Source organism: Larus michahellis, chromosome 1, assembly GCF_964199755.1.
Source record: "Larus michahellis chromosome 1, bLarMic1.1, whole genome shotgun sequence".
NCBI classification, from domain to species: Eukaryota; Metazoa; Chordata; class Aves; order Charadriiformes; family Laridae; genus Larus; species Larus michahellis.
Window position 1 is genome coordinate 160,036,891 of NC_133896.1, and position 25,886 is coordinate 160,062,776.

Genomic DNA, 25,886 nt, shown 5'->3' on the forward strand with positions numbered 1-25,886 from the left:
CGTTTCCATTGGCTGCTTTTGTAGGGTTCCATTGGCTTTGGGGACAAATATGAGTGTCCAGTGCATGGTCAACAAGGAGTAGAAGCTCATGAAGCCTTCTGAACCAGTCACATGTCTCGGGCATACATTAATGAAACTGGCACATGATTTATTGACTATTGTCTCCCACTGAAATTAAGAGTAGTTCCCTAGAAGGAAGCTGTCCACAGGACAACTGTCACTTGCAGGTCTTTATCAATAGGCCATCCCATCCACAATTTTATTTCCACAGTAGTCATCAATAGACCTTGCATAAGAATTTTCTAATCATTATGTATGATATATATAATATATGATATTATAATCAGATATTTCCTAATCATTAAGTCTGAAAGTGAGAGATTTTCTTAAAGTCTTTGTTTATATTTATATTAGTACTCTTTCTGTTAGCGTGATAAGGTATTCAAGCCACCTTGTGTACGCCTGCATTTTAAGTATCTAGTGCAGTAGCTCTCCTAAAGTAAGTATAAATGCTTTTATATTTGCAAAAGTGAGAAATGTCTACAAGTTCTTTAGAGAGCCAGCACACCTATACAAGGTATCTACGGTGGGCACAGTTTTGCTCCCTGAAGGTCTTCAAAACTCTTTTCTCCTCTATTAACTGTACAAAGAAACATATGGCCTTACCTTACAAAAATCATTTTCTGAATCTTAGCTTCTTGTTCTCAAAGAAAATGTTATTGTATGACTGACAAGTCTCAGCATTATATGGAAAAATATTTCCTTCTATTATTTCAAAAGTGAGAATTTTTATTATTTCTTTGTCCCTTGGTTCCCGGACATAAAACAAGGGGATCAGAAAATTGTCCTTCTTCTGCACAACACGCATCATTTTATAGATCTTTCCCTGCCACTATTTGCTTTCTGAAGTTTCATAACTCGGTCTTTCAGTCTTTCTTCAGAGGTCCTAGCGATTGAAATGCTGCCTGCTTTTCTCTATTTTGTGCCTCCCTTTGAGGTGGGATTATCTGTTTCTGGGTAGAGTATTCCAGATGAGGCTGTGGCATTGGCTTTGCAGGAGATTGTTTCTACCTCATTTCCCAGCATTTGTACATCCACTTCTTGTCTTTTCTGGCTGTAACTGCACGGAGCTCACTGAACAGCAAGACCCAGATTGTTTTTCTGGACTCCCATACTAAACATAAAATCCCTTATAGTATACAAGTAGTTCAAATTTTCTTCACAGTTTCATTTCATTCAGTTCTTCAGCACTGAACTTCACTCTCTATTCAGCAAGTTTTCAGTTCAGCTGAACTTCAATTTCTCTTTTTGGACTTGATTAATTTTTTTTTTTTCTGTACACTTGCTTTCTTGTTGTTTAGCCCTCTTTCTAATGCATTAGTACATTACTAAGCAAAAAATAGCATATATGAAAAGCTGAGACACCCTGCTTTTAACCTTTTGTACTGATGAAAATTGATTGGTTTTTTCCTTCCTTTGTTTCCCTTACCCAGTTCGTATACGTGGCTGTATAGTATTGTCAAGCAATAATAATTTAATTTGTTTACTACCTTTTTTAGAGACCTTGTTAATGGATTTTTGAAAGGTTAAATAAATTTTCACTAGGATCCCGTTTTCATTTTTATGCTTTGGAGGAATTCTAATTCATTAGAAAGAGAATTTACTATAGCAGAAATCAGTCTGGTTAGCCTTTCTCATATCACCATTTACAGTTTGGTTTATTATTCCACTTTTAAATATTATTTTAACCAACTTATTAGCTTCCAAATATGCCTGTGGCTTACTTGTCAGAGAGTCTCTGGATGACTCAGGGTATCATTCTGAAATATAAAGTAGAATATTTTCTACCTCAACCCATCTAATCTATTAACTTTTCTTAATGACAATTTTTGGTAGTCGGTCTGGTGTTTTATTCTCAAATTTTTTGGTAGTCTTCCAATGTTGTCTTCTATTTGCTGAACAAGCTGTAGCAAGAACAAATGAAAGTAAATTTGAAGGGTGAAACTCTGCATCTCAATATTTTTTCTGATGTTACTGACCTATGCAAATTGTTAGATGCGTCAGCAAATAGTTGCATTCAGATTTGACACCCTGAGCAGATGAAATCATCTAACAAAAACTGCAATGAAGTAAATATTTGAAAATCTGAGAGAAAACAACACTTTTGTTCAAAGAGAAAAAGTTCGCTTTACAACAGCTTGCAGAAATGCCAGTTTTGCATAACTCAGGCAATCCTTTATGAAAAGAAAGAGGGAACAAACACACTATTGTGATGGTAAAGTTAAATACGTATAATGTGGTAGTGATTTATTGCATTTATTACAAGCTCACCTTGTTTCATTTGTGTGTAACTCTTCAACAATATCACTGTGGAAGACACAGTATCTTTTTTGTTATCATTATTCCATACCCATCAGCAAAGGAATAAAAATGAAATATGAAAGATGTTGAGCTCATAATCCCCTGATTTTCCCTAAGATGGCACCACACTTAATGTGATGCCTCTAAAGGCACATTTTAGCTGTAAGTAAATTGATATTAACATCTAATGTAAAACAAGAATATAGAAGTTTAAGCAAAATGCCTGAAATTGAGATAGCATCATATAATCCAAAAGGATCAAATAGATAGAATTTTATAGTAAGCACTGCACGTTATGATATAGTGGTTTATTCAATTTCCCACAAAGATATTGCAATAAGCAGTCAAAGCATTTTGATATTTCAGATAAAAACATATATTCTTGATTTGATACTATTAAAGATGATGGAAATCTGGCAGAGAAAAAACAAGGGATATTTGTCTTTATGGAGACAACTGCTAGTACAGCCACTCACAGATTAGTGCCACACTCATCATATAATTAGATGAAGCTCTTCTTTTGTTAGCTGAAAAAGGTACCCGATGTGATCTGACTTTAATTTTCACCTCAGCTAGCCCCAAGAGTCTAAAACAAAAGCATTTTCCCTGGACTAGGCTTGCAGAACTGATCCCGGTATTAGGCACTTTGGAGATGAGAAATGTCATATACGTTGTATATATATTATTAAAATCAGCTGTTTCTTCTGCAAAATTGTATAGTAACGCTGAAAGTTGGCCTTTTCAGTGTGGAATCACTGACACTTTCCTAGGTCTTCTCTGGAAACCCTGGAAGAGAACTGCCAGGCATCCAGACATGAGAACATGTTAGACCACTACTAACATAGAAAAGAATTGGGAAAAGTAAACAAGCATTTGCACTTTGGAAATGCAGAATAAGAAGGGGGGGGGGGGGGAGGGGGAGGAGAAGGGAAATAGATAATAAGTGAAAAATACCCTGTATTATTCGCATCATCTTGACAACATGCAAACATGCTCCACATAAGCAGAAAAGACACTTTCATAAATTCTATCAGAAAGTCTAGTGAGATTGTTTCAGAGATACTGAAAGTTAATGTTTTATTTGCCTGCTTGATTAACAGCTTTGAATCCTGCACCCACAATTTGCTTGTGGTCTCACTGTTGAACAATCAGTAAACGACCCTGCAGTCTACGAGCTCTTCAAGACTGCAGACCATCACTAGCAGTAGCTGATGACTGTGCACTAATCCTGTCACCCAAAAGCTCTTGCAGCTTATTTTCTACCACCAAGTCTCAAATCTCATGCCCCGAGACTGAAGTTTTCTCGAAGTGATATCTGTTTCATACTCTCCTGGGGAGAAGCAGATGGAGCCCCTCTTCGACTCTGTATGAGACATGACCACTGGCCTGGCAGACAAAATTAGGTAGATGTCAGAGAACCATCTTGTCTTCAATGGAATTGCAAATCAATATCTCATCTTTTTATTTGTTCCTTCTAATTGACCAATAATCAAGATAAAGTGGCTTGAAGTGGTAAAGAGCCATTACAAGTTCAGGAGATATAAAAGATGTATTAGATTTTAAGTGGCAACACCTGATAAATCTAGGTATTTGAACAAGCACTTCTAGTGTTAATAGTGCTTGAGAAATTCCACTTTAATCTCTGAATGCCAGCAAGAATATCTGGCAATAATCTCTGATTCCAACATTGCTCTTAATGGTGGAGAATTTACCTAACAAAGATTTAATTTTGTGTTCAACTGGATCAGCCATCTCTGTTTCATGTATGGCACAGTATATGACAGTGGTGGTTGAATAACTAGATAGGGTCTTAAATATCTTAAATATCTTAAATATTCTGTTACGTGAAACGGGGCCAAGCGGTTTTGGCAGAAGATAAACCCCCTTGCGTTCTAACACTCCTCACCGAGGTGGGAGGCTAGGTGCGGCTAGGTTTAAATTCTGAGTGATGCCCAATTCAGCACTATCAGTCCAATCGCATTTAATATGTATTAAACTATTACGATTTGGATACACTAATAGTGGACTGCACCTTCAGTCTAGTCGTGCTCCTGAACTAGCACGGCCTCTCTCAAGTTTTGGTCGCGTTCAGTGAGAAAGCGAAACGGCTAGCTACTTAAACAGTGCAGTTTATTTAAACAACAGATATACAGGTTCTTTAGGATTGCCGGTGATAAATACACTGTCTGCAAAGCACGTGCAAATAAAGATATTGCTAAGTATACAAATGCGTGACAAAACTATAAACGATACAGCCTGGCTATAAATGTAGGGTAGAGATTCTCTAGAGAAATTTCTAAGTCCCCGAGAAAGCGCTCGGTGTAATCGAAGTCTTACCCAAAGGCGTCCCTATGGGGGGGAAGAAAGGCTCAGCCCGTCGACTGATCCTGGAAATCAGCGGTGGAATTCTTCGCGATGGTGTCTTCCCTGACATCCCCTCTTTCTTGGGCTATTTTATATTATTTTTTTATCTTCAAAGTGGAGTTTGAGTGACTTTAGTCATACGTACTTTTATTATGATTAATGTATTCAAGGAGGAGTGTTCACACCTCGGGGGCAGATAGTCTCCGGGATGGAGGTGTGTTTTGGTACATTGTGGTGAGCAAAGTTCGCACAAAAGGACAGTATTTCATCAACATTTGACGAAATGTTGGCTCGGGTAGCGTGTAGGCCGCTTATCAGTTCCGTAGTACCATCTCGTCCCCATATCTGCTATTCGTCACAAGGGAAGGCCACGGAACAAGCGCGTTCCGTTCCATCCCTCATGTAGTTTCGCAAACAACCTTGTACAGGGAATCACAGATGTTGCATTCTTCGTGTGCTAGCTGCGGCTGTATTCTACCTCAGAAGCCTCTTGATTTTATGACTTTCCTTAATGTGTGAACAATGCTGTATTTTTGTATTCTTGGCCAATTTAGTAATTATTCCACATAATCCACCCTGTGACTACAGTCACTCAAGCTCCACGATAATCAATACTGATGGGGAATATCACATGTCCTCTTATGGCGAGGGATAACAAGTGCAAATACTTCTTGTGGGGTGATTAAGCGAGTTAAGCTTTTCATCATAATCCAAAGTCTAATATACAAAACAATTGTCAAAGCAAAGCACAATACAGTGAGTACTAGTAGAACAACAACAGGATGGAGCATCTTGTTAAAAAGTCCTGTAGCTGTTGGTGACCATCCAAAGAGGGTGTCCCACCATTCATGTCCTCCGTCTCTCTTGACCCTTTCCAGTACATGGTGTATTTCTTCAACATCATGATGGACAGTAATCAGAGTTCTTTGTCCATTTTCTTGGGCCTCTTTCAACAATCGCTTCAATTCATCGTGTTGCAGCAACTTCTTCACTAGTGAGAGATTCATTCCGATAGGGGTAGGCAGCAAATCTCGAATCAATGTGTAATTAGATTGTAGCAATTGAAAAGACGTAACAGGAGCTGAATAACTAAAGTCACATCCAATGATGTTAGTAAAGTTACAAACACAAAGATTTGAGTTATTACTTATATCTACTGCTATGTCATCTACGAATACAAAAGTACAGGGAGACCTCATGCAAACACACCCTTTCCCAATATATACAAGCACAGTTTCTGGGGTTTCATCAGGTTGTATCTCAAAATGACAAACATTCTGGTTGGTGTCAAGACAAATGTCTTGTGCCTTGAGGGTATTACTCTCACAAATGAATTCTTGTTGATCTCGTGAAATGCATGCTTCAACATCAACAGTTTGCCATTTATTCTCGTTTTGTTGTGCCCACACTCTATGCTCTACCGGATGGAGTATAGCTCCATGGTGATTCAACCCCAGTGCGATGATTGGGTATATGGTGTATACTGAGGCATTGCGTATCGTTAAGACAAAAGCTGTGGCTTTGCTCTCGGTGGGATCATAGGTGAAATTAACCAGATACCACCAGGATTGAAATTTTCTCTCAAACTCAATTGCATTATCCCATATTACTTTTCGAATTTCGGTGGGCAAGGTGCCTTCTTCACCTTCCCTTATAATTGCGGCTGTCATAGATTGCATCCACAGTTGGGCTTGGATACAACTAAGGGCCAAGGAAACATTGTTTTGGGTTGTACCAAGTGCATTTGTGATCAGCTGATGGTCTTTTTCACCTGTTTCCTCCCACTGAGACAATATATTCGATAAAAGCCATTGGTGATTTCCCAATGCTGATAGAGAGGACTGTAGAGGATGTTTTAATTTGTCTAGATCACTAGTAGTTGTGACTAGTTTGTTTGCAAGTATCTCAGCATCTATACTATTTAAGACTCCCAGTCCTGTTCCTAAGATACCAGTCACCTCTCTCTTCAGTCGTTGTGAGGTGGCAACGGTTCGCCGGCCTAACCATGCTGACCATCCTGTAAGACACAAAAGAAAAGGGAATCTGCTCGGTCTTACTTGATCGACGGGGTTAAAAAGACAGCGAGGTCCACCAGGAATAGTTGTTAAAAACACTCCTGGTCCCCAAGAATCTCCTGCTTCTTCCTCGCTCAGCATAATTCTGTCCCCCCCTTCAGAAGAAACTCGCCACACGTACTCAACAGCTGACTTTTCTGGTCGCCTCGAATATTTCTCCCTTATTTTTGTTAACTCGGTTGGTGTCCATGGAACAGTACGCACAGTGGTGTGAATTTCATCATCGTCATCAACCGCAGTTTCAGTTTTAACCAGAGGACGTAAAGGAAAAACTTGGGATTTCAAAGTAAAAGTCCTTTCCTCCTTATCTTCTTCGTCATCCTCACTATTAGACAAAAAATCTACGGTCTGGGTTCCGGAATTTGGATAACACATTAACTTACGAATCTGTTGGACCTGGGTCGAGGGCTGCATTTTATCTAAGAGCCCAGTCACCCTTTCCAATAACATTTTAAGTTGAGCATTCTGGTTTCCTAAATATTCATTCTCACTCACAAGCTTATCAACTTGAGTTCTTAATTTTTCTCCTGTCTCCTTTTGCAAGGCTAATGATGACTTCAGCACCTCATTCTCCGATTTCAGGGTTGCATATTCTACAGCTGAAATCAGATTAGGAGCAGGGGTTTCTCTAGCTTCTTGTTGTGCACAAGATAAACAGGCGCCTAACACAGCACAAATCACACCCTTGCCTTTCCCCGCTCTGAGCTTCTGTGAAACCCGACACTCTTCAATACGTTCCACCACTTTCTCTTCATCCTTCCAAAATTTTTGGGCCCACTCCTTCCCAGCCTGGGAAGGGGCACAATCATATTTTTGCAGCAGTTTATCCATGGCAATCCCGCCGGACTACGCCAAATTTATATATGTACAAATGTAGTAGAAATGATCAAAAATACACTTCAAATTCTCCCCAAGGTAAACGCAGGATCAGGAGGGTTAATATGTAAAAAGAGATTTCAAAGACAGACAATGAACGATGAGCCTGCTGATGAAGTACAAACTGAGAGGCATCTTGGTTTTTATATGCTGGGAAACACCATGTATACTAGCTTTCAAGGGATTTCTCAAAATATATTATAGGGAGATTATACAGACAAAACAGAAAAATGTGGAAAAAAAAAGAAAAAAAATATAACACGGACTTCCTAAGGTGATTAAAAGCTGTGGGGCCAAACTGCAGACCATCTGCACAGATCCTTGATGCTTCTAACTCTTCTGGGAAATGAGAGGTGAGAAGATTGCGTAGCAGTCTCTGTTGGTGATCACCAGATTAGCAGGTGAAATGGCAAAAGGTATGTGCAAGAAGTTGTCCTGGTACTCTGTAATCTCCTGAGGCATTGCAAGCTTCATTCTGCTGTGGTGAATGTCTAGTCCCTTGCAGAGTCACCCCAGACTGGGGAAAATCGTCCTCTGGGACAACTGCTCTTGCATGAGCTTACTGTTGAGCTTGTTGTTGAACTTCTGGAAGAACTTAATGTGGTCTACCAGAACATGTGAGTTATCAAATACACAATCACAAGCTGATGTCAGGGCTCTGACTGCAACATCATATATATCCCCAGATATATCCCGAGATATATATCCCCATCAAGACAAGATTTGGCTACCTGAGCTCAAGCCAGCTTTTGGTGCAGCTCTGTGGCCTCAAATCAGAGCTGTGTGAGAAAGAAACTGTGAGAATGGGGACATGTCTCCTTTCCTTGGGAGGTGCTTTTAAGTTCAAGTACTCACCCTCTTTGGGTGTCTGGATGTCTCACTTCAGTGTCATAACAACAGCACACAACTTTGAGGTCTTCATGTCGATCTATATGTTACATGTAAGGGGGAAAGGTAGAACAACTTGAGGACATTGCGCGTAGCAATGTAAAATAGTGCAGTAGCACGTCCGGCCCCATTCCTGCATTCAAAAATGTCTAGAGAAAAGAGTAAGGCAAATCTGCTTTGTCTCTAGGATAGGTTACAGTACAATAATGTTCTTCTAATCAATTTCAAATGACGATTATTAAAATAAACTTGTGTTGGTGATACAAATGACCATCTTTAGTAGAGTGTACACTATGACTGGCTCCTTCCATTGTTATGAGTTCTGGGTGTTTTTTTTCTTTTTGAATAGATTTCCGGTTCTAAAACATTTGTCTCGTCTCTGCTGCCTTGATTTTCTTAGTTGTTCTGGATTCACTGGCTCCTTGTCTTTAGCCTTTGTCATCTTATTTGCTGACTTTTCAGATGCTTGTTTGGATTTAGACAGAGAATTTTTCAGTCTACCTGATCAAGATGAAAATTCAACATCAAAGTTAAATAATTATTCTTAAAGAGATTATAATTCCAAATGGAAAGAGAAATTCAAGGCACAGAAAACTATTTCTCTATATATGTTTTTATCAGCCTATTACAAGTCCCTTCATCTGCCAGGAATCTGCAGCAGCTGTTGTAAGTTTGTTGGAGGACCTCTGGGCCCATAAGGGACTGTCTTTTCTGAACAACGCTGGAGCTTCATATAGCATTAGTAAATTCGCAGATGACACCAAGTTAAGCGGCAGTGTTGATCTGCATGAGGACAGGGAGGGTCTACAGAGAGACTTGGATAGATTGGATCGATGGGCCAACGCTAATGGAATGAGCTTCAACAAGGCCAAGTGCCAGGTCCTGCACTTGGGCCACAACAACCCCATGCATCGCTACAGGCTTGGGGAAGTGTGGCTGGAGAGCTGCCTGGCAGAAAAGGACCTGGGGGTTCTAATTGACAAGCGGCTGAACATGAGCCAGCAGTGTGCCCAGGTGGCCAAGAAAGCCAATGCCATCCTGGCTTGTATTAGAAATAGTGTGACCAGCACAAGTAGGGAGGTGATTGTCCCCCTGTACTCAGCACTGGTGAGGCCACACCTTGAGTATTGTGTCCAGTTCTGGGCACCTCAATATGAGAGAGATATTGAGGTGCTGGAGCGAGTGCAGAGGAGGGCAACAAAGCTGGTGAAGGGCCTGCAGAATAAATCTCATAAGGAGCGATTGAAGGAGCTGGGACTGTTTAGTTTGAGGAAGAGGAGGCTGAGGGGAGACCTCATCACTCTCTACAACTACTTGAAAGGACATTGTAGAGAGGTTGGTGCTGGTCTCTTCTCACAGGTAATTAGCGATAGAACAAGAGGGAATGGGTTCAAGCTGCAGCAGGGTAGGTTTAGGCTGGACATTAGGAAAAAATTCTTCACAGAAAGAGTGGTCAGACACTGGAATAGGCTGCCCAGGGAGGTGGTGGAGTCACCATCCCTGGATGTGTTTAAGAGTCATTTAGATGTGGTGTTAGGGGATATGGTGTAGGGGAGAACTTTGTAGAGTGGAGTTGATGGTTGGACTCAATGATCCCAAGGGTCTTTTCCAACCTAAATGATTCTATGATTTGTAGGCAGAAAAAATCAGGTCCTTAATTTGAGGAGGCAGAGGATATAAAAAGAGAGACTGTCCTGGCCTCCTGCATACACTGGTAGTCAGCAGTATCAATCTTCTGAATAATGTCATGTTGAGCTGATTTATATAGACTATCATCACTTTAAAAGTGATGGAGAGCAGAGTTGAACACAGAGACTTTACAGCCTTGACAGGTTGCTTGGTTCATGAATTCAGATGTATTTTTAGAATAGACTGTAAAACTTCAAAGCAGGTCTCTGCCCATTGCAAACCAACTCAAAGTCAGTGGTCCTAAGATCTTCCAGGGAAGCTGATCAGACACTTTAAGGATTATTCGTTTGTTTTATTTTAATCTTTTGAACATTTTAATATAGTATCTTACTAGATGAAGTACTACTAAGCTCACAAAATCAAAGGCTAGTGCCCCCTTTTCACTTTTTACCAGACTACTTATTTCTGTAATGAGTTATTTAATTTTCAATTTCCTTTAAGCTCACCCAAAAGGGTGTTTATGATCTTCAAAAGAAAGTCTATTTGTGATATCATGTAAAAGCTAAGACTGAATTCTAATATAGATGATGAGTTCAGGTTTTAGGGTATTATAAAAAAACAGCAAAGTTAATCATGATGACCCCAGCTGATTGGATTGTTAATCACCAGAAAGATAGGGCTGGTGGATCTGGTTTTGCATATCTATTCTTTGCAGAAGCTTAATTTATTTTGGCAAATAAGAACATTATAGATCTCTTCTATATCTGTGTCTAATTTCTCTTTGAGATTACCAAAGTGACAGTGAGACATTGATGCCATCTCCTCTGCAGTAATTTCTCCATAATCAAAGAAACATATTTGTATTTGGAGCTGGCATATTTGCATCTTTCTGGTTGTCTTTTCCAATATAAATAACAAAGATGTGAGCAGAGCTGCTTGTCTTTCCTCTCATTTGTATTTGGCTAAAAGATATCTTCTTATATAGTATATGAACTGAAGCTAGGATCAACCATGTTCTAGCAAATAAATTTCAACCTTGGTTTACCTTTCCTCTATCTTCAAATAAAACAGCATGCGTGTCTTTCAAATGAAATTATTCATACAATGGCAAAATAGGGAAAGAAACAAGTTTACTTATTTAATTTACTGTCATTTAGGAACCACTAAAATTTTTTGTCTCTTAATACAATAGTTTGCACTCAGTGGTACCAAGATCTTCTGGATAAATATTAAAATATTTATATTATGATATTCCAACCGTGCAGACACAGAAAGTATTCATTATGATAAAATATAAAAATAAAATCAAAGGTTAGAATAACCACCAGACAGATGTGTTTGTTCCCAAATTACTGTAAATTTCAGGAATAAATTTCCATAATGTGAAACAGACATTCTCATTTCCTGGTGCACCTTTTTAACAAAAGGAATTTAAGAAATGCACATAGAATGGAATAACTGGAAAATATAATGTAAGCTCAGATTCTTAATTTGTGTTCATTCTGGAGCAGATTAAGAATAAAAATAAAAATTAAAAAATGGAATTCCACAGGAAAAAAAAAGGTGTGAGTGGGTGTATGCATGTGTGTGTGTGTGCATGTACAAAGCAACTTCTTCACAAAGCAGAAGAGCTTCGAGCCAGTATTAATGCAATAAAACACAAAAGAGTGTGATGTGTATTTAAATTAATGTTTTATGAGCAATGTTTGGCTGTATAAACAGAATGACAGTAGCTTCTTTGGAAAGAACTATTTGAACCTCGTTTAAAAATATTTCTCCAGCCAAAATTGTTTGATTTTGATAGTGTTGAAATAAAATGAAATTTATTTTTTTTGAACTAATGTTCATTGAAAGTTTGTTCCTGTGAAATATTTTCAGCAACCCACATATTTGGGTTGCTGAAAGCATTTGTTTTGTTATATGTCTTCTATTGCACGTAATGAAGAATGTTTAGTCTCATTGGCAAAAATGCCTTAAGGAGGATTGATCCCTCTTAGCCCTTCACCAATTCTGCACTATTCGTGTGCTTAGCCAGCCTTATTCTGAGGCTGCCTGCAGCCTCAGAATGGACTGGGAATGAAGGTCAGCAGAAGAGAAACACTATCAGCAGTCTCGCAGCTCTCATGGGCAGAAGGTTCTCTGTAAGAGCTGATCTTTATTCCATAGTACCCATGCAAAATGCACTTTTCCTGAAGTCAGACAGTCCTTACGTCTCAAAACTGACAAAGTTCCTGGGGGAGTTCACTTTTGTAACACTACCCTTGTCAGACTTAATCAGATCTTGTATCAGTTAGCCATCTATATTTTGGTTGTGTAGTCTATATAAAATACACTTGTAAGCTACCTAAAAGACATCTCTGCGTGTAAAACATGATAACTGTCCTGATGCATAAAGCAGACACTGAGATTGACCCAAGTGTTTCTTAAAGAAGATGCACTGTCACTCAAACCAACGCATAATACCCTGGTGATCCAAATATAAAAAGCTTTTTAGAGACTGCAGTGCACAGTGCATTAGTTGGTAGGTGACAGTAGCTATTACTTGTCTGCTGTACAGCATGCATAAGATTTAAAGTGAATTTTAAAGCTCTATCACAGGAAAAAATAGGTGTGCTCTTCTGAGGTCCCTCATAGAATCATAGAATTGCCTAGGTTGGAAGGGACCTTTCAGGTCATCTAGTCCAACCATCAACCTAATTCTGACAAAAATCATCACTAATCTAAACTATGTCTCTAAACAGTATGTCTACCTGCCTTTTAAATACCTCCAGGGATGGTGCCTCAACCACATCCCTGGGCAGCCTGTTCCAATGCTTAATAACCCTTTCAGTGTAAAAATTTTTCCCATAATTGCATTAAGATCTCGTCCTCTTATTTCCTATACATATATTGGTTTATATATTCATTTTTGCTTGACCAATGTTCAGGCACATTTCTGAGTGGATGAGTGGATGTCTTTATTTGGGCAAGTGAAGGCTTGGAAGGTTTTCCAGCCTTTACCAGTAGCTTTTCTCCAACTCTGTTATTGACAACATTTCAGCTCATGAAGACAACTACTACTATTTTTAACTCCCTAATACACATGGTTACCCTAACCTTTAAGGTTATGGGACAGTAAAACAAACTAAAATGAAGTAAAGGAAGTTAGGCTGAAGTAGATAGTTTAAAAAATTTTCATAGAAAGGCTGAGATGGAAACTCTAGAAGAGACAACACTATGGATTGTGGTAACGTTGCAGAATAACACACAGAGGCAACAATTAATCCAGACTCAAAAATAAGCAAAGCATCAGATATGAACATATGTTCTAACTTTAAATGCACATATAATGCCTTTAAATAGTTCCTACCTTCATAACTCTATCAATCAAGCAGAGATCAGACAGGTAAAGTAGACATCACTGTTGCATATAGGCGGTATGTTGCATACTAGAATCTTTAAGGTTACTTTTGGCTACAGAAAAATGTATGCTAAAACTGAGGCTGACAGGAAGAGAAGGATTTTGCTCTCTATACACAGCTTATTCACTGTTGTTGTCAATGAGTCAGCATGGGCTGGGGGCCACTGGGGTGGCCACAGGTGACCACACAGCAAACACTTGAAGGCCATATCACTATTCTGGAACCCAGATTTTTAAACTTTTTTTTAATGAATGCTCTCTCTGCGTCCAGTTCTGCTGAAAAAGCTCATCTTACATAATAAGTTATTCCATGAATATTCTTGGAAAAATTGATTAGTCAGTAACAGCCTGAGATACTCCTCAGTATACATAAAGACTAAGTATTTAGCTCAAAGTATTTAGCTAAAGTATTTAGCTCAAAATACAAGCTTTGGGAGAAGTTGAACTGGAATCATATCACACTGTCTCAAGGCAATATTGTTAATTCCTTTAACCCAATAAGGTACAATTTCCTGATGTGGTTGAAAATGTCAATTAACAAAACACCTCTAAAGTTCTTGAAGGTCCTTTTGCTTTTCAACTAGTAGATTGTTATTGAAACACCTTTTGTTTCGAAAATTATTTAAAAATTGAAAATTATTAAGTTGTTCTCTGTTTGAAGACTTCATTTTCATACTGAGGAATTAATATAGTTGCAAATCATGAGTGCAAATCAGTTAAAATGCATTTTTATTCAGAAGATTTACCATTTTGAGAGAGAGTTTCTGTTGTGACTTCTCTGTTCCTACTTTCTCTCCTTCTCACCATCCTTCATATCTGCACGGTAAGAGCTATTTCATAAAATCATAGAATAGTTTGGGTTGGAAGGGACCTTTAAAGGTCATCTAGTCCAACCCCCACCACCATTAGCAGGGACATCTTCAATTAGATCAGGTTGCTCAGAGCCCTGGCAACCTGACTGGAATTTTTCCAGGGATGGGGCATCCACAACTTTCCCTGGGAGACCTGTTCCAGTGTCTCAGCACCCCCACATAAAACAATTTCTTCCTAATATCTAATCTACATCTCCCCTCTTTCAATTTAAAAGTGTTACCCCTTTTAACTACCCCTACACTACCCCTAGCAAGTGTTCTATTGCTACACTCCCTGATAAAGAGTCCCTCCCCATCTTTCCTGCAGGCCTCCTTTAAACACTGGAAGGCTGATACAAGGACTCCCCAGAGCCTTCTCTTCTCCAGGCTGAAAAACCCCAACTCTCTCAGCCTGTCTTCACAGGAGAGGTGCTCCAGCCCTCGCATCATCACCTCTACAACAGGTCCATGTCCTTCTTACACTGGGGCTTCCAGAACTCCCCCTACAGGTGGGATCTCATGAGAGAGGAATGGAGTGGCAGAATCACCTCCCTCGACCTGCTGGACACACTTCTTTTGATGCAGCCCAGGATATGGTTGGCTTTCTGAGAGGCGAGTGCACATTGTTGGCTCATGTCCAGCTTTTCATCCACCAGTACCCCCAAGTCCTGTTTGATGATTTCTAGGTTCCTTTTTGTACTATTATTTTGACAACCCAGCCAGTAACATCAGATTTTTGTTCAGTGAGGAAAAAAAAGAGTCATTTTCATGGCGAATAGCTAGAGTAAGTACTTCCTGGAAATTTCACACTGTTCTTTAAGAACTGTGACGACAACGGTAGTCAGGAACAACAGGAGAAGGGGCAGAAGAGAGCTGAATTAATCTTTAGAAAACTATGAAGAATTGGCAGCCGGAGAGAATGAAACTGATTGAGCTTTTCCATTCTGCTCTACTGATACATCTCATGCAGTGTGACTCAGCTGATTCAGGCTACACACTCAATCTGTTTTGACAGAAATTAGGTTCTTTAGAAACACATGTATTGTGCATGTATGAGTGAGTGAGAACGAGACGGAAAGGAAGAGAGTTTGTGGGCATATATACATAATAAATACAACTTTATCTTCCCATCTTTTTTGCAGTCTTAGTAAATATTGGTCACACAATTAAAATTAGTTTTGTGCAGTTGCACAGCCAGTTGCAGTCAGCTGGTGTAATGACCAGAGCTGTGGTCAGCCAATGCACTGTTCTACCTGGAGATACTGCGCACGTTGTGGGCAGCAGCTCTTCGCCCCTCTCTAGGCAAACAGTGCAAGCATATCACCTAATAGTTTTGTTTGATGGCCTTTCAAGACCAGAAAGAATAACTCTGAGACACTGTTTAACCTCAGGTGTAATATGAGACACAGAATAGCCTAAAAAGAGGCAATATCTGGACTGCTATTTCCTACAAAGAGACATAAAAAAGTGTTCTTCCTGATGTCCTGAGAGAAAAAGCACACACTGTGCTCTTTTAGTTTCTCAAAATTCCCCACACACAACCTTGTTTTCTTCCTCTTAACTCTGAATCCATTTATTATCTGTAATGATTTGACAAGCAAATGCAGTTTAGTGTCTGGTTTGTTTGTGAAGTGTTCGTTCCTTGAATTGCTGAAACTGGTTACTTGTGTTGTGTGCTTGGTGATTGAAGTTATAAAATATTTTTTCTGCTTCCGGGCATTGGCTTGAAACTTGTACAGTAGAAATAAAATGAATGCCAAATAATGAATTAATCTGCCTAGTTAATAATATATTTTATCATGATATTATTAATCATTTACATATAATAAAAAAGATTCTGATTGTTCTGGGTAAGCACCCAGGTATGTAAAGTCAACATTAATTGGTGTGCCTTTTCAAAAGTGTAATTTTTCAATGTTTTCCTACAGGTAGAGTAGGTTTATTTTATTTAGGTGAGCAAAATTACCACTAAATCCTCCTGAGATTTTGTAGTTATGCTTCTGTACATGAAGGATGACCTTATTCTTATGTGATACTACCTTTCCAACATAGTGTCTTGTCTAATAGCCAGGACTGTGTCTCTTTCAAATATAGAGTGTCTGAAGTTCTGCTGATGGTAAAAAGATGAGATATTTAGATATATATAGTTATTTACTGTAGCATGTGGTCATCATGATGCATCAATAATCCAATTTATCTGAGTTCTTTCCCTTGATAAAAAGGAGTAAAACCAAAATGAACAGAAAAACATGTTTTTTCACATTCTTTGAAATCAATCTGCCAGATTTCTATTAGCAACCTTTTTCAAAGGTTTTCGTCATCTCCCAAACCGGCTGAAAACACAAGTCCATTTTAATCGTTTTTCTGCATCATATATATGACACACATATACAAGTTCATAATACGTGGCAGAAATTACAAATTTAAGAAATGCAAAATCTATGTTGTGTGTTTTGTGTTTGGTTTTGGTGTCTTGACTTAAACTCACAAAATACCTATTAATAAAAATGATGCTTTTGTCTTCTGAAGTTCTGATTTTGTGTAAAAATTGCTGTATTTCCTCTTGTTTATTCAAAAACTGTTGATAATTTTGTATTCTTATATTTTCTCTATAATTTATATATCTTTCCAATCTTATAACCCTATTTAGTTCAGTTCATGTTGGGAGTTTGTTTTGGTTTTGTTTTCTTTAATTGGGGAAATATGTACCAATGTCCTCAAACAAGGTCTTCTATACCTTTTGTCAGTGACCCATAATTTGTTGGAACCACTTTAAAGACTTCCCATACATGTAGTTAAGCTACACTGTAGAGAAATATTCCAGCAATGAGAGTTACTTATCTGTCTCATTATGACATAGTTTATGTAAGAAAAAGAATATTATGTTAATGCTTGAGAGGAAGATATATTGTTTGCTAGGTTGCTAGGCTGCAAGGATGACATGGAAAAAATGGCACAAATATTTTATATTTCAGTTAAAAATACCCTTTTTCATTTTTTTAAATGAAAATGTGGATTATTACCTTTATTTTTTACACATACCTAGGGCTCCATTTAGTTCAGCAACTGGTATCATGCTATTCAGAACAGGTGTGAAATCTGGGGGAGGGGGGAGGGAGGAAGAGCCAGGCAGAAACAATGCTTAATTACAAGAAGAGCAGAAGGAAAGGAAAAGAAAACTGCCCTCAAAATGGTCATATACAATATATTTTGTATTTCAATAAGATAAAAAATAATTGCACCATTTACAGGACATGAAAAGCTTAACATATGTAACATATTTTCTCCATTCAGATGAGTAATATTCATTTTCATTTTACACACTGAAAATGACATAGAAAGATACTAATAGAATGGAACTAGTACTTTAAAATGTTCTATGTGCAATATTTAAGAGAAGCATTTATTGTGATTATAAATCTTTGGGTTTAGCCATTGATGTCCTTTAAAAAAGGAAAAATATACTCTTAATCAAAGCACAGTTTGTAAAGTGCATACCATACACAAAAATGCAAGACAATATGTATTTTCACTGATAGCTTCAGGCCTTGTTATACAGTGCATGTTTTAAAACTCTGCAAATCATCTTCTGAGATATGCTAGGAGACAGTTTATCCATGAGCCAGCAGTGTGCCCTTGTCGCCAAGAAGGCCAATGGCATCCTGGGCTGCATAGGGAAGACTGTGGCCAGTAGGTCAAGGGAGGTCATTCTCCCCCTCTACTCTGCACTGGTGAGGCCACAACTGGAGTACTGTGTCCAGTTTTGGGCTCCCCAGTTCAAGAGGGACAGGGAACTACTGGAGAGAGTCCAGCATAGGGCAACCAAGATGATTATGGGACTGGAGCACCTCCCTTATGAGGAAAGGCTGAAAGAGCTGGGACTCTTTAGCCTGGAGAAGAGAAGGTTGAGGGGGGACCTGATTAATGTTTACAAGTATCTAAAGGGTGGGTTTAAGGAGGACGGAGCCAGGCTCTTTTCAATGGTTCCCAGCGACAGGACAAGGGGCAATGGGCACAAGCTAGAACATAGGAAGTTCCGTTCAAATGCATGGAAAAACTTCTTTACAGTGAGGGTGACAGAGCACTGGAACAGGCTGCCCAGGGAGGTTGTGGAGTCCCCTTCTCTGGAGATTTTCAAGACCCGCCTGGATGCAGCCCTGAGGGATGTGGTTTAGGCAATCCTGCTCTAGCAGGGGAGTTGGACTAGATGATCTCCAGAGGTCCCTTCCAACTCTGAAGATTCCGTGATTCCGTGATTCCGTGATAGAACAGAAGTCCCAACCAACAAAAACCTGTATTTTCCAGGGTATAAGAACGAGTACTGGCTGATCAAAGGCAATAATATTTGCTTTGCTATTAGGGAAATTTGAAGAAATTTCAATACATTTCAGTTTCAAATCACAAGCTTCTAATATTTAAGCTAAGGAAGTCACCTTTCACTATCATTGAAAGAAAGAAACGAGTTTGGACTGTTCTAGATCTACTTACTCAATTGAGTCAGCCATGGGACTCATGAAAAGGCTGCTGAGCAGTGAGTGATATGCACAAACATGTGTTCTTATGCTTCTGTACTCCCTCTTGGGTAGCACATCCTTAAGCACAAGAGGAAGATTTCTGTGTACAGCCCTTGGTGCCTAGAAAATCTAAAATGTTCAAGCTGGTAACAGAGGTTATTTGGGGTCTTTGTTGGCAAAGTAGGCACTTAAATCACATCTCTACTATTAAGTAAGAGTGGAGAGGGACTACTCTCTGGTCTACCAACTGGCCCAGCACAATTCATCTGTAGACATGTACATCTTTTCCTTTTTCTGCAAAGAACAGCATGGCCATATCAAAACTGCTTACTGGTCGCGGTGCTTGGAATATGCCTTTTCCCAGACAATGGCTAGACACTGAAAATGTAGGAGTTAGCACCAGCCAAAGCTGTGGAGGCAGTGGGCTAACAGCTAGACACTATGGGTGAGACTTCTAGTACTCAAATCTGGCTTTGATCCCTTTTTTTCCTTATCCAGATATGACTGTAAATTCCACCTCAGCTGTACTATAAGTATTCAAGGGTTAAATCGGTACTTTCCAGTGATGTTCACTCTTACAACTACTCACACTTTTTCATGCCATTTCTCAAGCCTGAAAAAGACCTGAGAAAATGGAGGATCTTTGTGGGAAGGGCCACATCTCCTTCTGGCCTTGCTGGAAGACCAGCATCTCCTATCTTCTAGGCTAGTTTTCAGGACACTTTGAAGGTTTCACCCACTAATTCTTGGACATCTTACAGTGTTCTGCAGAGGTATCTTGTACCACAAATCTGAAGTTTCTTTTGAAGAAAGCAGAGCATGGGGGTAAGAAGGCTGACAAGTATCAGCATCTCACCCTGAAGCAGGATATGACCGAAGTTCATATCCAGATAGAACTCTGAAAATCTTAGTTTCCAGGTAGCCTCACTGGCCAAAAAAGAGCAAAATGAGGACCGGCATATTAGAAATCTCAATATAGATTGCAGACAAGGTTGAACAGGGCTGCAATAAAAAGGATATGGAGTGGGAGAGAATTATCAGAGAATAGATCTCAGGTAAAGATACAGTCATGCATTCTTTAAAAATATGAACAAGAGTTCAAATGCAATTTTGAGCCAAAGCTGAGGACTTGTGGATCAGAGCAGGAAGATGATGTGTACAACCGTGATTGAATATATCAAAATGTTCACAGAAGCCTACGAATGCATTATTTGCTTCTGCTCTTGAATAAGTGTTTATTTCCAGTCTTCCTTAAGTAGACACATGGGTTTGCTTGTTTCCTGTTACCATGTATGGTGTCCAGTTCAATACACTTCCTATAAACTGATGTACTTTTTCAAATATGATTCATAAATCAACTACTACTCTTACATCTATTCTATGAAGAGAAAATGTGGATTCGTATTGAACAGGTCTACAGTGTTAGTGATCAGGAAGGAACATCTGTGAATATTTATCTGTTAGCAGAGCCAACGTTCCTGTCTCCAACCAGTAGACTATGCTCACTGACTAATTAAAAATAGAAAAACAATTATGTTATTTCTTTTATTGCTGCAAGTGTCAATATAGAAGTTGAAGCATTAAAAATGTGGTGGGGGATATAGTCAACACTGGGAAAACCTCTTGCTGTTGAGAAGTTTATTTAAGAACAAAAAGTACACACTTTGCTTAGTGTTCCTTCTCATTAATCATTTACTGTGGATGAGAAACCTTTGTAAGCAATTAAAATTGAATTTGTAATGAAAAAAATTGTGTTCTACAAAATGCAGTAGGCAAAAGCTACCATAAGGAGATAATCACAAGCCATAGATTATTGATAGAGGCTTCACTTTATCACCTAGCAACCTTACCCATACCTGCCACAATTGCAAACAAGATAAGATAAAAGATTTGTGATTCTGTGACTAATATATTGAAATTAATTATACAAATTAAGCTGCTACTGACACTAATATAAATTATAACCAATGAGACTGAAACATACTGAAATCAAACCAAACACTCAGCTAGATTGCTCTTTTTAGGTGTCAGTTTTTGAATTTTCAGTGCTTAACAATTTAATCTAAGTTTCCTCTTTTTTATTAAAAGCAGGTCTAGGAAGAAGGAAAATAATCAGCTGACTATATTGCTTTTCAGTCTGTGATAAAGGAAAGGTAGTTACTAAGCCTTTCAGATATTCTGAATGAATACAAAAAGTAATTTTTTGGTATAAAACAACCTAGACAGCAAGTATCTAGTCAGTAAAAAATGTACTTCAAAACAAATAAGTGGAAAATAAAATGGGAAGCAAGCAAACCTCTGTGTACTCAGTCATACAGGTTTTTCATCACCTTTGTTTCTTCGTGTCCAATATATTTTTGTATGATCACATGTGAAACTTTTCTGTGTCCGAAAGGCTAGTTTAATTCTTATGACAAAGACCGTTGCTCAGAAAAGAATAAGCAAAGGAAACTAAAATCAACATGTTTATTTTGCTTTTCTGTTTAAAATGTGATAATAATTGCGTTAATCCCAGGTCTGGCAGCCACTGGTTACATAGCATAAGATAACAGCATCTTTAATGTGTTCCTTTTAGATCCCAAATGTAGACATCGGTTCTCGCTGTTGCAGACTTATCCCCTAGTCTACAGCTGTCAGTGTTCAGGCACCCTAATGAGTGTTTTAATGCTGTGGACTGGATACAGTTTTATTTGAAGGGAAGCAGCACCATCTATTGCAAACTCATAGTTTAGCTCTAGATGATACAAAGAGCGGAGCTGGTCTGAGCCCAGTTTTAAACTCTTTCTTGTACTTACTTTCATATGTTTTTCCCGCACCAGCTTCAAATGAGGTTAGGATTGTTTGTGTATGATAAGGTACAGGGACAGGGGTGTGTGGCATGTGTGCGTGTGTCCAATAAAAAGGTGCATCCGAAAGACTTACCTGTTTGCAAACTAAGATAAGGTAACAGCATAAGCCTAGACCTGACTAACTGTCGCTTTTAAGTGACTTGGCTGGAGTTTTGATTTCTGAAGTGGGAGGATAGTCAAAAGTTAAGAATATGTTTTACCCAGGCGATATTCTCTCAAAATTTGCTTTCAGAAGCAGCATTAATGTAGGTGTGTAGTACAGTATGTTCTTCTAATAATGACAGTGCTATTGTCATCCATCTATACTTCTGGTTCTTCTCTTTTCCCAGACTGTCTACAAAGCCTGGCTCTGTTCCCAGTATTTTGAAGTCACACAGTTTCACTGCAGCAACAGAATTCCTTGCAAGCAATACTGTTTGGAGGTTCAGACGAGGTGTCCCTTTATATTACCAGACAACGATGATGTCATCTATGGAGGACTATCAAGTTTCATCTGTACAGGTATAGTATAGAAAAGCTAATTTCACTTCTTTTCATAAGTCTAAATGTGAAGGAGAGTGTGAATAATGTTTCTTCCATTAGCTCTAAGAGAGCCTGAAGGTATTCCTCATCACAAAGATTTCTCGGAGGTGCTAGGATATGAGCCCAGATTTACTAATGCACATTTACGCTGCAGCTTGCCACAGTCATTAACTTTACAAAACAAAATTACTAGAAGAAATTTGTTCTGGATATTTTTTACACTTAATAATGTGGTGGAGGATTTTTGTTGCTCTGTGTCACGCAGTGCTCAGAGAAAAGAGACTGTGTGTCATGCAATATTCAGAAAAAAGGAGAAAGGCAAGATCAATTTCTAGTATATTCACCTTTGTTCACCTGCATTCTTGTCTCAGATAAATGAAGAATCTGAGGCATAGCACTCAAAACGGTGCAGCAGCTCTTGGAAGGTAAAAGTCTAAGGAAAGATCTTTCACTAGTGAAGAGTTTTAAGAATCAGTTGCTCCCCCGTGAAGAACTGATCTTTCGGTCTCTTCTTGAGTCTTGTTATTCTTGTTACATTCTTGTTACATTTTAAAAGATATTGCTAATATAGGTCTATGCATTGATTGGTGAAATGATTTAGTTCCTTTTACATTTCATTCTGCTTCAAACATTATCCCAGAATGATCCAACCAAAGGGGACATGGTAGCAAGAAATACTTTTACTACATCTCAGGTACCTCAGATACGTTTTTCAGGACTGTCTGGGAGTCATCCACACAAAATTTCAGCTTATATCAATGTTATCTGCAGGTCTCTGGTACCTAGAGTATCATCTGAGAATCTTGAAGATATTTAGGCAACTTATTGCCACTAAATCTGTAAAAAGGCATTTCAACACTTAGGTTGTTTGACAGCCTGGTCCAAATACCTGAAATTAGACAGCTTCCACCTTAAATTAGGACTGCACTGGAAAGTTTGATACTAAATGAGTTGCCCAAGCTGAGTTAGTTAAAAACAGAGTAAAACATAAAACCCCATAAATGCTCCATACTATCTCAGAATCAGGCATAGTGTTTGTGGCAACTCATGTCACCTTAGACACTGTGTTTGGATTTAGGGGGTTTCCGGTAGCAAGACATTTACTACGTTTCTTCTTCAAGAATAAATCTATTGCACAAAATCGAGCAATACCCATCCATATGCAAAAGACAATATATTGAAATGTAAACTGAGTTACAATTCGGTAGTCATCAATAAGGTAATGGTGCTTAGCACTTCACTTCAATGTATTTTGTGAATATTAATAGCCTTCCAATATGCATGCAGAGTAGCAAACAAGGATTATTTTCCAGTTTAATATAGGACAGTAAAAGCTGAAGTGAGAAACTTAGGACATTTTTATTTACAACATATATGCAACATATGTATGTGTGTATGCATGCATATACGCACATGTGTGCACACTTGCACACATACACAATAGCAAAGAACAAACAACAAACAAAGCCATCTCAGAAGTTATTACAGAAAATCTCTTAGGAAGTACATATCTACCTCTTCATATTCCTAGTATATCTCCAAGTCCAAATTCATTCCTAAACCACAAAATAGATGACTTTACAAAGTTTACTGACAGTCGATATCTCCAAGTTTGGGATGAAAGGCAGATTTAGGGGAGGATTAAACTCATTTTATTGCAGGTATTAGTAGTGTGGGTATCTACACATAAACTCTGTGACTTAGCTCTCACTAGAGTCACTGAAGGTCTGGTGTAGTCAATAGAGCTGAGAGCTATTTAGTTCAGCCTAAGTAGGCATCTGCACCTGATGAGCTGACTAGCTCTCTACGTCCCGTTAACAGTACTGGCTGCACTCTATTTGCTGTCGCTGCTGTTAGTCATCAAGGTCTTATTGCAGACGCATAAAATCAGGGTGACCTGAATCTCAGCAGTACGCTAACTAATATTTGGTTTAACTTTGTGTCCACTCGAGTCAAGACTCTCAGCATCAGCAGAGCACAGCTTATATTCATGGACCCACAGGAGTCAGCATGCTGACGCTGGGCTGTTGCGTGCCTGAGAAGATGCTGAGGAGGGGTACAAGGTTGTAATTCAAACTTTGTCTGGAATACAGGCCCATTGCCACCCTCTTATTAATCAGCAACTCACTGTGAGAGCACTTCTTGCCACTATACAATGAGAAATTTGACTAATATCTGCTGTGGGACTAAAGAATTAAGCTTCTCTGCAGCTTAGCAAAAGCAGAATTATTTCATGCAAAGTACTGTGAGATCAACTGCAGACAAAATACCGTACCTCAGCATAGCTTGTGGCTTGACAGTTACCTTGAAATCCTTTTGCAGAAAAGCAACTGAAGGCAGGTCACCCACGTCTTGACGGACCTCTTCTGCTGCACTTTCTGTGAGCTTCTGGCTGGCAGACATGTTCTGCAATTTCTGGGCTGGGTAAAATCCTTTGGCAAATACTAAATGAGTCAGGTCAAAGGTCTTGTTGATATTTAGGTGTTATAGCTGGTTTTCTAGTCTCTCTATTCAACCTAAGTTCACTGTGAAGCCAGTCACCTTTGAGCTCTGCTACAGGAAGCACAGCAGGAGCAAATTTTATGTTCAGGGATTCCTCATGAACTGTAATTTATCACAGCCCATCACTCATTTAAATTAGGTTTGAATATCTCTGTTGCTCCTGACTCCAATGGTATCCCATAGACAGAAACGCTACAGGTCCTTTTTTAAAATTTTGACTTAGATTTTCAGAGAAATCCAACAGGAACTGAATTAGGTTATGTTGGTATGATATTTTTTCCCCCATGAAACTAATGGAAGACTAACTGGTTAGCTAAGGAACACTGTTAATTATAAAATATTGTCTGGAGAAAAAAAGGAGCCCCTCTGCTTATAGGATGATTTATCTCCGAGAAACTTCATGAATTTGTGGATTCTGATTTTTTTTAATAAGGTTTTAGAAGCAATAGTTTTATAATAAGGCCTTCCCTTCCTCCTCTCCATGGTAACAGACTATTTCCTCTAAGGTCCAGTAGAGATTTAGCTTAATGGAAAGACAGAGGATTGATTTCTATGAAACATTTCAATACACCATGGAAGGCAACTAACAGGAAAAGGTGTACTGGCAGTAGCTGGTTTTATTTCATGTTGACTACAGCACAGAGCACAGGACGTACATATAAACATTCCAAACCATTTTCCAACCGCAGCTAGGTAAAAGGATGAGGTGGCTGCATGTCACTGGCAGCGTCTAGGAGCTGCCATGGTGGTGCTGAGCTGCTGCCTCCCCTCACCATCCCCATCTTGCCACAGTGGTGAACAGGGTCGCAGAGACACTGCTGGAAGTGAGGGCACAGTGGCACCGGTGGACAGGGAACCCACACACATATATTTTTTTCTTTCAGGGCAGGATTTTTTTGAGATTGGATGCTGTAAAAAAAAAATACTGGAGGCTGTAAAAAAAAAAATACTGGAGGCTGTAAAAAGCCATAATAACAAAGGTTTTATCCTTCCTTGGGAGGTCCATGTGATGAGAAAAGAGCACAGGGAAAGCTATGATTTCCCCAAGAAAATTT

General features: G+C 38.8%; 1 protein-coding gene across 1 annotated transcript in view; it reads left to right on the top strand.

Annotated features, from left to right (window-relative positions):
• The window catches only part of NALF1 (NALCN channel auxiliary factor 1), a 498,459-nt gene that overhangs the window by 460,747 nt on the left and 11,826 nt on the right, over nucleotides 1-25,886 (top strand). The window contains exon 2 of the mRNA XM_074561761.1: nucleotides 22,137-22,308. Within this exon, the coding sequence (XP_074417862.1) occupies nucleotides 22,137-22,308 (172 nt within the window). The remainder of the gene's footprint in view (nucleotides 1-22,136; nucleotides 22,309-25,886) is intronic.